Source organism: Sycon ciliatum, chromosome 1 (assembly GCF_964019385.1).
Source record: "Sycon ciliatum chromosome 1, ocSycCili1.1, whole genome shotgun sequence".
Classification (NCBI taxonomy): Eukaryota; Metazoa; Porifera; class Calcarea; order Leucosolenida; family Sycettidae; genus Sycon; species Sycon ciliatum.
Window position 1 is genome coordinate 39,059,649 of NC_088643.1, and position 11,459 is coordinate 39,071,107.

Consider the following 11,459-nt stretch of genomic DNA (forward strand, 5'->3'; position numbering starts at 1 on the left):
AAATAACGTAGGAGGTGCACGTAATTTTCATACGTACAAATCAGAGCTGTTGGGTTTCGCTCTACGTGATTTCTCCACGACTGCTAAACATGCCGTGTTGCTTTGGAGACGCGTTGGCTGCATGCGCCCACCGCATGCACCACGAACCGAAACCGCGTTTTCCATGTAATTTTGCACGTGGTGTACGGTGTGTGTGTGCCTTGTGTTTCGCGCGGCTTGAACGTTGCCATGGATAAAGCCGGAAAATGCGAAAAATATTTCGAAAAGTCCTACGGAGGACCCAACGTAGGAAAGAGCTTTCCTATGGAAATCCGTAGAGAGATTTACGTATGAAAGTTGCCCTCGCTCCCCGGCGCGTACGACATACGGATTTTCATACGTAATTACGTAGAGCGAAACCTCCCTAATACGTAAGTTCGCACCAAAGCTTTGACGCGAGAATGCTGTAAGGGATGTCACTGTTTTTTCTCAGCCATCCTCTGGACCAACTCCTCTATTACCAGTGGGCACTCCGGGGCCATCATCCCAGTCATCACAGTTATCACAGACCTCACAGACCTCACAGTCGTGGTAGAGACCAGTGGTGGAAAGGACCCGCGCTCCTCCTCCGTTGCCCTCACACCATGATTAGTATTTTAAGGAGAAAACAGGGACGTCTTTAAAAAAAAAGGTGTGTAACCCTAACATTCAAGTAGGCATCCTGTCACCATACCCAGAAACGCGCATTTTGGGTTCGTATTATCAGGATTCCACATGTGCCCCATCAGCACAACCTAATTTCTAATTTATGTATCATTATCACGATTCATATGCCAGCATAAGTATGTACGTATCATTATTCTCTTTGGTCTTCAATACTATCCAACTCGACATAACAGTCCCAGGCTGGTTCTAGGTCTAAGTGCACGCTGGCTGGAGCGCTCGACGCAATTTTGTGTTTTGGCTGCTGACATGTGTTCCTGCGCTTTTAAACACACTGCAATGTCTGCTAGCATGCAATGCCTGCTAGCATGCAATGTCTGCTAGCATGCAAACTGTCAGTATTGTACTACCTGGACATGTTTACACCACCCCTGAGCTAAACACAAGCAGATGCGCTGACTCTATGTCAAGTCCTGTCCTTTTTCTCTCTGTCCTCCTCTTTCCGCCAGGTAACGATCGAGCTGGTCAAAGTTGCAATGGGTCTGGAGATGTCATCATATCGCAACGGTTTTCTCAATCTTGCTATCCCCGCCATCATCCTGTCGGAACCAGCCGCGGCCCTACGCAATCAAGTCATGTACGTGTGAAATCCAACACCCCATGCCTATTAGCCGCTCTTGCCCTATGCGTTGGTCTGTGTTCCCATTCAATGTGTGCTCACTGTGTCCATGAGGGTTGGATGTGATATGGAGGGACGGGAAGGGCTGGATCAAATTGATAGTAAAGAATTGGTTCAGTCATAATCGATAGTAGTGGGGCTACTAATGGCACGGCAGGGATGAATTTATCCTGTATCGCATCACAGTTTGCTATGCAAAATCGATCTAACTGCTACTCAAATGTCACCGTGACTCGCAGAAAACTGCGATACATACAGACTATCCATGCTTAGCCTGCGCTATGAAGTAACATGCATACAGTGCAATGTAGGTGGTGCAAGATACTCTCAATCTGTGCGCACATAATTATATGCTTCAGTCGTTTTTTTGCAAATGGGCTTTCAGGCATCACTCTCAAGAAGGACAATCTGGTAAACACCCAACCTTCAAAGAAAAAATGCTAATCAAAATCAAAGACTGCTAGACAATTGTGACTTTGTATAGCAGAAACTACTATGCAAAAATATGACAGTAAATTCACCCCTGCACGTGTATTGCAAATAGGGCTATTGTATCAGAGCTCTTGATCAGTGGTAGGGTGGCGGAGTTAGTGGGATATATTCGCCTGTTCCCTAATGCAGCTGTGCTTGGTGCATGAACACAGCTCATATACATGTACTGTACTAATCTCGTTAGTGATTGTGGTGTTGGTTCACATAAACCGAATCAGCAATACCACAATACCTTTTATTGGAGATAATGAAGCTGCTTGCACACCTTTTCACCATTGTGCAAGCAACAACAAGCTCACACTCATGCATGAAAAGTTGGATAATTAGAAAAGTCAATGTAAAGCTGCAACTTCATACGTCGTCTTCTGCATTCATGTCAATTGACTTAGTATTTTCGTCATAAATTGCAGAACACACATGCATAGCGTATGAGAAGGATGTGTTGGCTGGCTGTGTGTACATGCACTGCGTAATGGCTGGCTGTGTGTTCATGCGCTGCGTATTGACTGGGTATTCGTTTTCTCTACTTGTGCAGGCCAGGAGTATACACAACCTTGTGGGATAAATGGGAGATCCAGGGCAGCAGCACAATGACTTTGCAGGAACTCATGTCACAAGTGAAGGTTAGCAGTATGCCATGCAGCTGCACAGACTGTGTCCTGTGTGTTGTGTTAGCAGTATGCCATGCAGCTGCACAGACTGTGTCCTGTGTGTTGTGTTAGCAGTATGCCATGTAGCTGTACAGCCTGTGTCCTGTGTTAGCAGTATGCCATGCAGCTGTACAGCCTGTGTCCTGTGTGTTGTGTTAGCAGTATGCCATGCAGCTGTACAGCCTGTGTCCCGTGTGTTGTGTTAGCAGTATGCCATGCAGCTGCACAGACTGTGTCCTGTGTGTTGTGTTAGCAGTATGCCATGTAGCTGTACAGCCTGGGTCCTGTGTGTTGTGTTAGCAGTATGCCATGCAGCTGTACAGCCTGTGTCCTGTGTGTTGTGTTAGCAGTATGCCATGCAGCTGTACAGCCTGTGTCCTGTGTGTTGTGTTAGTAGTATGCCATGCAGCTGCACAGACTGTGTCCCGTGTGTTGTGTTAGCAGTATGCCATGCAGCTGCACAGACTGTGTGTTGTGTGTTGTGTTAGTAGTGTGCCAGCTGCACAGACTGTGTGTTGTGTTTTGGGGGCAGGCAGCACTGACTGGTGATGTGCATCTTCAGGTTTCTTGCATCCACCTTTCCCTATCTTAACCCTTTCAGCACGGCCAGGGTGTGCAACCGACCCGCGGAGCCAAAACCAGTGACTTTCGTGATTTTCCAAAAGTAGTCCTATCCACTCACAATTTTTCCTGCGGAATGCATGTTCGCACGCGACATCTATGTACTAGCACGCGTGCATAGCGGCACACGTGCGCCCGTCAGCACTATCGCAGAACAGTCGACGTTCATCCAGCACGTCACTGGTCCACGTAGGGACAAGATCCGTCGACCACGGATGTCTCGGGAGCACGTTCATTTTCACTGTACGCATCACGTATATATACGTGATCCGTGGGCCAGTTACATGTACCATCACGTACATATACGTGATGCATGCTGAAAGGGTTAAGATTGCACTAGTCTTTCCCCGCCTTTACCTTCACACTATTGTACTGGTGGTGAGAAGGAAGTGTGGCAGTACACAGACTTCGATAGGAGTATGAATTAGTGTTTTGTACACATGCAATTGATTGATTCACTTGATTGCAAAGGTGAATATGTGACCATGACGGTGGTGGTGGTGGTGGTGGTCATCAGTTTGAGGTTCTTTGCTGAACCGATCATCAACCAGCTGCGGAGTACAGTGTTCTACGCGGACAGAGTCATGATTGTATAGTTGTGTGACCTCAAAACTACCAGATGCCGATCCAGCACAACTGACAATAATATCGGTTGGGCGGGTGCTGGCAAATCTGCTAGTCATCATTGTAAAGATCACGTGACATGACCTGACATTGGTCAGTTTTACAATTTCCTTCAGTTTTCATTTCACGTGAAGAGTTGATAAGCATGACTATAATGTTGAAATACTTTCAAACCATGACGTTTGGAAGACATTAATTAATTTTCCCGCTATTGCCGGCGGCATAATGTTGCTTTCATGTGTCATGTCTGCTGTTATCCGTGTGCAGGCCAAGTTTGGCTTAGAACCCACGATGCTGGTGCATGGAGTGAAGATGGTTTACGTTCCGGTCATGCCAGGACACAAGAAACGACTCACTCAACCGTACGTACCCCTTCCATTCCGTCTTGTCACACTTCTCACTGATCAGTTTCAGTCTTCTTGACTGGTGTACTCGGAGTAGCAGTGTCATTGAATGGTGTACTCGGAGTAGCAGTGTCATTGAATGGTGTACTCGGAGTAGCAGTGTCATTGAATGGTGTACTCGGAGTAGCAGTGTCATTGAATGGTGTACTCGGAGTAGCAGTGTCATTGAATGGTGTACTCGGAGTAGCAGTGTCATTGAATGGTGTACTCGGAGTAGCAGTGTCATTGAATGGTGTACTCGGAGTAGCAGTGTCATTGACTGGTGTACTCGGAGTAGCAGTGTCATTGACTGGTGTACTCGGAGTAGCAGTGTCATTGAATGGTGTACTCGGAGTAGCAGTGTCATTGAATGGTGTACTCGGAGTAGCAGTGTCATTGAATGGTGTACTCGGAGTAGCAGTGTCATTGAATGGTGTACTCGGAGTAGCAGTGTCATTGAATGGTGTACTCGGAGTAGCAGTGTCATTGACTGGTGTACTCGGAGTAGCAGTGTCATTGAATGGTGTACTCGGAGTAGCAGTGTCATTGACTGGTGTACTCGGAGTAGCAGTGTCATTGAATGGTGTACTCGGAGTAGCAGTGTCATTGAATGGTGTACTCGGAGTAGCAGTGTCATTGAATGGTGTACTCGGAGTAGCAGTGTCATTGAATGGTGTACTCGGAGTAGCAGTGTCATTGAATGGTGTACTCGGAGTAGCAGTGTCATTGAATGGTGTAGTATAGATTTGACCTTCATACTACAGTTCATGAAAGAAAGCGGCAGTTGTCAACTGACAACTGCTCTATTCAGCTGCTACTCGCTGCACTTAATGCACTCATTGCGCTGAGTTACTTGAACAAATTAATAGTTTCGAAAAGAATTGGTGAGCACACATGCTCATTCCCTGGGCACTGCAAATTCACAACTCATTTCATTTCACAGAATCATTTTCAATGTTTCGGCAAATTGCCATCATCAGGATGCAATATAAAGTGGAAGTCTGCCAAGGAGCAGTTATATACACTAATTTGGTAGTTTATTGATATAAAACTGTGACGTCTCGGGCCAGTCATCATCAGAACGATTTTACAAGGGGCAGACCTGGCCATTATAAATTTATAATTATAGCAACATGAAGGCAAGCTAGAGCGTATGTATTTGCATGTACATATACAAACAACAACATTAACACACAGTAGCCGTATGAAAGCGAGTGTAGGATGTGCATACCGTATTATCTCTAATATAAGCACAGTCTCCAATAATAGCACGTCTCCAATAATAGAACACCTTGGGGCGGCATTCAAAAAATAAAGTGCTCAGTCTCCATTATAAGCACACTGTGTAAATTCATTATCTGTACTGGCGAAAAAAAACCTGAAATGTGTGTGTCATACATGAATTTGGCATGGCAACATGCCTCTGAAATGAGGTTGAAATAATAATGGAACAGTCTCCAATAAAGGAACGTCTCCATTAATAGCACGGGGCGGAGGTACATTGAAAAAATAAAGGACCGTGCTTATATTAGAGATAATACGGTAGGATGGGTGGACGGTATGATGTCAATAGGAAGGGGGGGGGGTAGGAGGTGGATGTCCGTCGCTTTATAGCGTAGAATTTGAATTGAATTAGTACCGGTATGTTGATGTTTTGCTGCTTCTTGCCGGCACAGTGTGGAGAAGTATGTCAAGCGCAGCGGTGACGATGAGTATACAGATTTGACAGTGGCTTTCTGTGGGCCAGATCAAGAAGATGTTACTGGTCCACCAGTGCGCTATGTATTCCATGCCTAGTCACAACACCGGCAGCAAGTGCTGTATGCCGGCGGCACTTTAGTGATGGACAGAGTTCCCTGCTGTAAGTACCCCCCCCCCCCCTCCCCTCCACCAGTGTGTGCACTGCAGCAGTAGCAACAGTAGCAGCAGCGCCACCACCACCAGCAGTAGCAACAGTAGCAACAGCATCATCATTGTCAACGGCTATAACAAATTGGGAAGCATCGATCAGTGTATGGGCAGCATCAACAACGGCTATGAAAATTGGTGAAGCATCGATCGGTGTGTGATGGTCAACTTGCATTTTGCGACGACAGGCAACCGTGTTCACTTGTACAGCAACTTTGCGACGAATGGCAATAATGTAATTCAGTACATCCCAATTTAGGAAATATTGGTCTTTTTGTTGTGTTCCATTGTTGTTGTGTTCCATGTGAATTTTCTCTTCTTCCCCCCCCCCCCCCCCCCCTCATTGTGTTTAACCATTCCCAATGTACAAGCCTAGCACTTCCTTATTTTCATTATTTTGCTTTTATTCCCTGTCTGCCTCTCTTCTGGGCGGCACATTACATTTGTACTCTTATTTTTGGTAGCTCAAACCACTTTTACAGAAGAAGTGCCGTTTTCTCTCTTCTAAGTTGTTCTCTAGCATGCATAGACTGTGCGGAAATGATATTCATATGGATACTTATGCATTTTGTTGTACTTATGGGGCCTCGAAGTTACGAAAATTGCGTTTTTCGTATACTTTCAAGTGGCCATAAGTACAACAAAATGCATAAGTATCCCCCATAGGAATATCATTTCCGCAGTCATGCTAGAGAACAACTTAGAAGAGAGAAAACGGCACTTCTTCTGTACAAGTTGTTCACCTCCAAAGTGGTTTGAGCTTCTGTGCTTAGGGATCCACTGGGTAAGGTGATGCGAGAAATATGTAGACTAGGTTAGGGTATACGTACCGGTATGTTTGTTACCTACTTGCTGATGCCACACTCTAGACACTCTCAATATACACTCTCAATATCTAGAGGAATCATCCCGGATCACGGCCACTGTTCTTCACCTGTGTAAAAATAATTATAATGCACTCAAACCAAAATTCTAGCCATCCTAAACCCTCCTGGAATGATTACTTTTATAGCCTATCCTGGCTGTAAACTTCACACCTAAAATGATAGGTCAACCACCCTCAGCCAATCCGAGTTCAGCAAGGAAGAAAGTGAGATTCTTACAAAATTTCACTACAGTAATTTCAGTCAAAGAACATTTTAGTGAGAAGAACATGCAATGCCTGCTGAGCTGAGAATCTGCCACCTTGTATTCAAACAAATGGCCACTGCCAAAAATAAGGATTTATAGGCCATTCACACCACATGTAAACACTTGCACGTATGTGACCAAGATAACACTGGCAAACCGCGATCCAGTTCACGCGGTACTGGGCAAACTTTGCAACCGTCAATAGTGACCTGAAAATGCCGGGAAATGTAAGATTTTGAATTTTCCTTTGTTGAAGCACTGCATTTGCAGTACGCACTTTCAACAACCGACACTTTTCCTGGCGTGCAAAGATAATCGTGATCAAAAGGGCCTCGGCCAAGATAAAAAATCAGTTGCATGCATGTGTCCAAGTTTATCGTATCCGAGTAAATATCCTTGGAAACGGTACGATAAAAGTGAGTTTGCACGCCGTGTGTAATAGGTAGTGCTGAAACGAGTACTCTATAAGCTATCGAGCGAGTACTGTCACTATCGAGTCGAGTATCGAGTACTCTATAAGCAATCATGCGCATATATGTCAGTACCACATACCCATTTTTTGCACACCATTTACACAATTCAATATCCTTCAATAAACACAAATTTTCATTGCAAAGCCACGTGGACGACGGATGTGTACGTCGCTATCAAGTTTTTTATTTATTTATTTATCGAGTCCTTTTTTGATATCGAGTCGAGTACTCAACGAGCGGGTACTCGAGTACTCGGCGTACTCGTTTCAGCACTAGTAATAGGCCATTCACACGACGGGCAAACTTACTTTTATCGTACTGTTTCCAAGGATATTTACTCGGATACGATAAACTTGGACACACGCGTGCAACTGATTTTTTATCTTGGCCGAGGCCCTTTTGCTCGCGATTATCTTTGCACGCCAGGAAAAGTGTCGGTTGTTGAAAGTGCGTACTGCAAATGCAGTGCATGAACAAGGGAAAATTCAAAATTGAACATTTCCCGGCATTTTCGGGAGGTCACTATGGATACATTGACAGTTGCAAAGTTTGCCCAGCACCGTGTGAACTGGATCACAGTTTGCCCGTGTTATCTTGGTCACACGAGTGCAAATGTTTGCACGTCGTGTGCATGGCCTATTAAGGACCTGTGACCATGTAGTGCGGCGTCAGTGACTGCAGTCGCTGCATTGCACTTCGCATACGTGTGTCGTCGTGGCCGAGAACATGGTTTTATCATGAATTTCCAAAACGTGGTACAATGGTTGTATCAGCCACATCCCACCACACACTGGGCGACAGCCATTTCCGAGGCTTTCTTTGCACGCATGCGGAGGATTGCATTGAAAGAACAACTTCTCAATCGGAAGGGGCAAAAGAAAGAGATACTGGTGATGCACATCTACCTGAGATAACTAACGGGAGACTACCCTGGATAAGAATCCATTTGAATCCTTCAAATATAAAAACAACTTTAAACAAGCATCAACAACACAGCATTGTCCATTTCTTATCAATCCTGATGATGGCCCAAGGCCAATTGATCTTTATAATAATTTTCACGGAACAAAAAACTTCAGTTATGAGAGAACTTATGCCCCTCCCCTACTAGGCATTGCCATTGGCGGATAACTAGGCATTGGCGGATAATGCTCGAAAAGGTGGCAGATTCTGCTCGAAAAGCAGTGAAATTGGCAGAACCATACAAACCTTATGGCGGGCAATACCTCGAATTCTGCTCCATTTCTTTATCCACATACCAAACATACATGAAACTTACCAGAAAAAGTACCGAATTCTGCCAATTTTTCTGCCGGCATTATCCGCATATGCCTATCCCCTACCCACCCACCCATAGCCCTGAACGAAAAATAAATTGGCTTGACATCTAGAAGGGATTGATGTGCCTATAATACCTTCCTAGCCTGATCATCCGGCATGCCGTAGCAGCTAGGCCTTTGCTATTCCTATACACGCTGCGCTCAGTCATAGGAGGTCCTGTACTGTGCGGATCGTGGCTGAAGGCTATTCTCCCACCACCAGCTGCAGCCCGCTAATGGCCGTCGACCTGTCTACATTGTAGTGTGATGCACAACCACACTACCGTACGTAGAATCCCGCGTATAAGCTCAGGGAAAGTTCGAACATCACAAGTAAGTTAAAGGCTTCGTCGTACAAGCCCATGGGCCTAAAAGTCGTACCAAGAGTCCATAAATTATGGACTCTTGGTCATACCATGTACATTGTAGGCAGTACAATGTCATGTAGGGTTTTTTGGTTTTTTTTGTACATTTCAACACAATCATCGGTTGTTTTTATTTGCACAGTGGCTTTCAGCAATGTACTTCTCACTTCCTTGATACTTTTCAATAGCACAATGTTGGTGTCAGCATATTAGCCCATGCCCGCGTATATACGTATAAGCCCATGTTCTTGTATAAGCCCACCGAAATGTCCTTGTGAAACAGATAAGCCCATGGGCTTATCCGCGGGATTCTACGGTAGTTTTCAGCTGGCCCACACTCTCTATGTTTCTCGTCACCTGAAAATCTAAAAATTAATCATCGTATACGTATGCGAGAGGTGGAAATATAGAAAAATGACCGAAAAAAAAGTTTACTAGACCTTTGGTCATACTAGAAAGTCGACCAATCATGTGACACCGCATAAAATAGCATCCAAAGTTAGCAACAACACAACACACGCACACACAACAACAACACAAACAAAGTACGAGTATAGCAGGGCTGCCACTTGCTCCGATTTTTCGGAAATCGTCAGATTTTTGATCGCCTGTCCGACAAACCGACCGATTTTGTTCCCCAAGAGGGACAACAGATTATTTTATTTTGAGCGCTTTTTAGTCCAGTTGGCCAGTAATTCATAATTGACATGGTTGTAGTGCGTGGGCTGGACAGTTAAAAATGTGTTCTGGGGCCCCAACAGCAAGCCATTTTCCTAAAAAATTCACCGTCAGATTTTTCTCCCTCCAAGTGTGGCAGCCCTGGTATAGTCAGTACACTGTACGCTAGTCTCGCGTACAGCTAGCGACCGCCAGGCCAATAGAGAGGTTCTGCTATACGTGAAACGTAGATAAATCCCGTAGAGAGCAGGTGTCCGGGTTAGAGTCTACGGCTTCGCGTGTTTTGGGTCCAGATTTCTACGCGTAGATGAGGTTCTCTACGTTGTGGCACACGCAAAGAAAATGCGTATGGATCTGCTGGGTATCATTCGAGTGCAGGCAGAAAACTCCCAAATATGGACGGGGAAATTCCCAGTACACATTCCACGTGACTTCTCTATGTGAAACGTAGAGCAGAACAGGATTTCTTTACGTTACGGGAACGCGAAGAGAGTTCGCGTGATTCTTTGCGTCGTGTTCGCGAAACGTAGAGCAGAACCTCACTCGTGACATGTGCATGACTGGACTGGGTCACTGGATGGTCCCGCACTCTCCAACCGGATATCCGAGGCGTACAAGAGGGTAGTTCATTTTGCCCTGAGCTTGTTGGACGTACCAATGGGCAACACGGGCCGAACCTTTATCCGTATGCTGAGTGCACACTTCCACGCCTTTGGTAACAACTCCTCAGGTGCAGCTGATTACGCCCTGAAACCGGCGATGGTGATGCAACAGTTGCTCCTTCAGAAACCTGGCGGGACCGTAGCGGCAGCAGCTCACAAGGGTTGCATCGAGCGTCGCATTGCCTCGTGGGATTCCGGAGACGTGCAGGTGCTACTCCAAGAATCCATGACTATCCAAGACCAGATCCTCAAGGCCCGCAGGCGAAACATACGGCACGAGGACACACGGTCGACCCGGCACGCAAGTTTGTGTCCGACATTGAGCGTGGCAGGCTCTCGGCGGCCACTCGTCAACTCTCCCCCGACACGTGTGGTGGAGTTCTCGATCTTGACGACACCATCGGAGAAACGACCGTGCGGGATGTGCTGCGCACTAAGCATCCACAGGGCGAGGCAGTCACAGCAGCGGCTCTCCTCTCAGGGCAACCCCCAGCACAGCCCCACCCAGTGCTCTTCACCAAGCTGGACAGGACCGCTGTGCGCCAAGCTGCGCTGCATACCACCGGTTCTGCAGGGCCGTGCACAGCACAACGTTTGGCAACATTTCAGATTACCTATGTGATGCTCTCCCCAGCTGTGCTCGGTGAATTGCCACTCAATACATCAACCCAGCATCGATGGAAGCCACCCAGCATCGATGGAAGCCACCCAGCATCGATGGAAGCCTACACAGCAACCCGGCATCGATGGAAGCCTACACGGCGTGCCGGCTTATCCCCCTAGATACGAAACCGGGTGCGCGCCCAATAGGCATGGGCGAAACCGTCCGTCG

General features: G+C 46.3%; 1 protein-coding gene across 1 annotated transcript in view; it reads left to right on the plus strand.

Moving 5' to 3' along the window:
- The window catches only part of LOC135824838 (ubiquitin-like modifier-activating enzyme 6), a 53,179-nt gene extending 46,707 nt beyond the window's left edge, over nt 1–6,472 (plus strand). Inside the window, exons 33-36 of the mRNA XM_065337561.1 lie at nt 1,152–1,279; nt 2,349–2,436; nt 3,976–4,070; nt 5,768–6,472. Of these exons, the coding sequence (XP_065193633.1) occupies nt 1,152–1,279; nt 2,349–2,436; nt 3,976–4,070; nt 5,768–5,888 (432 nt within the window). The 3' untranslated portion in view covers nt 5,889–6,472. The remainder of the gene's footprint in view (nt 1–1,151; nt 1,280–2,348; nt 2,437–3,975; nt 4,071–5,767) is intronic.
- Nucleotides 6,473–11,459: the final 4,987 nt, after the last annotated feature.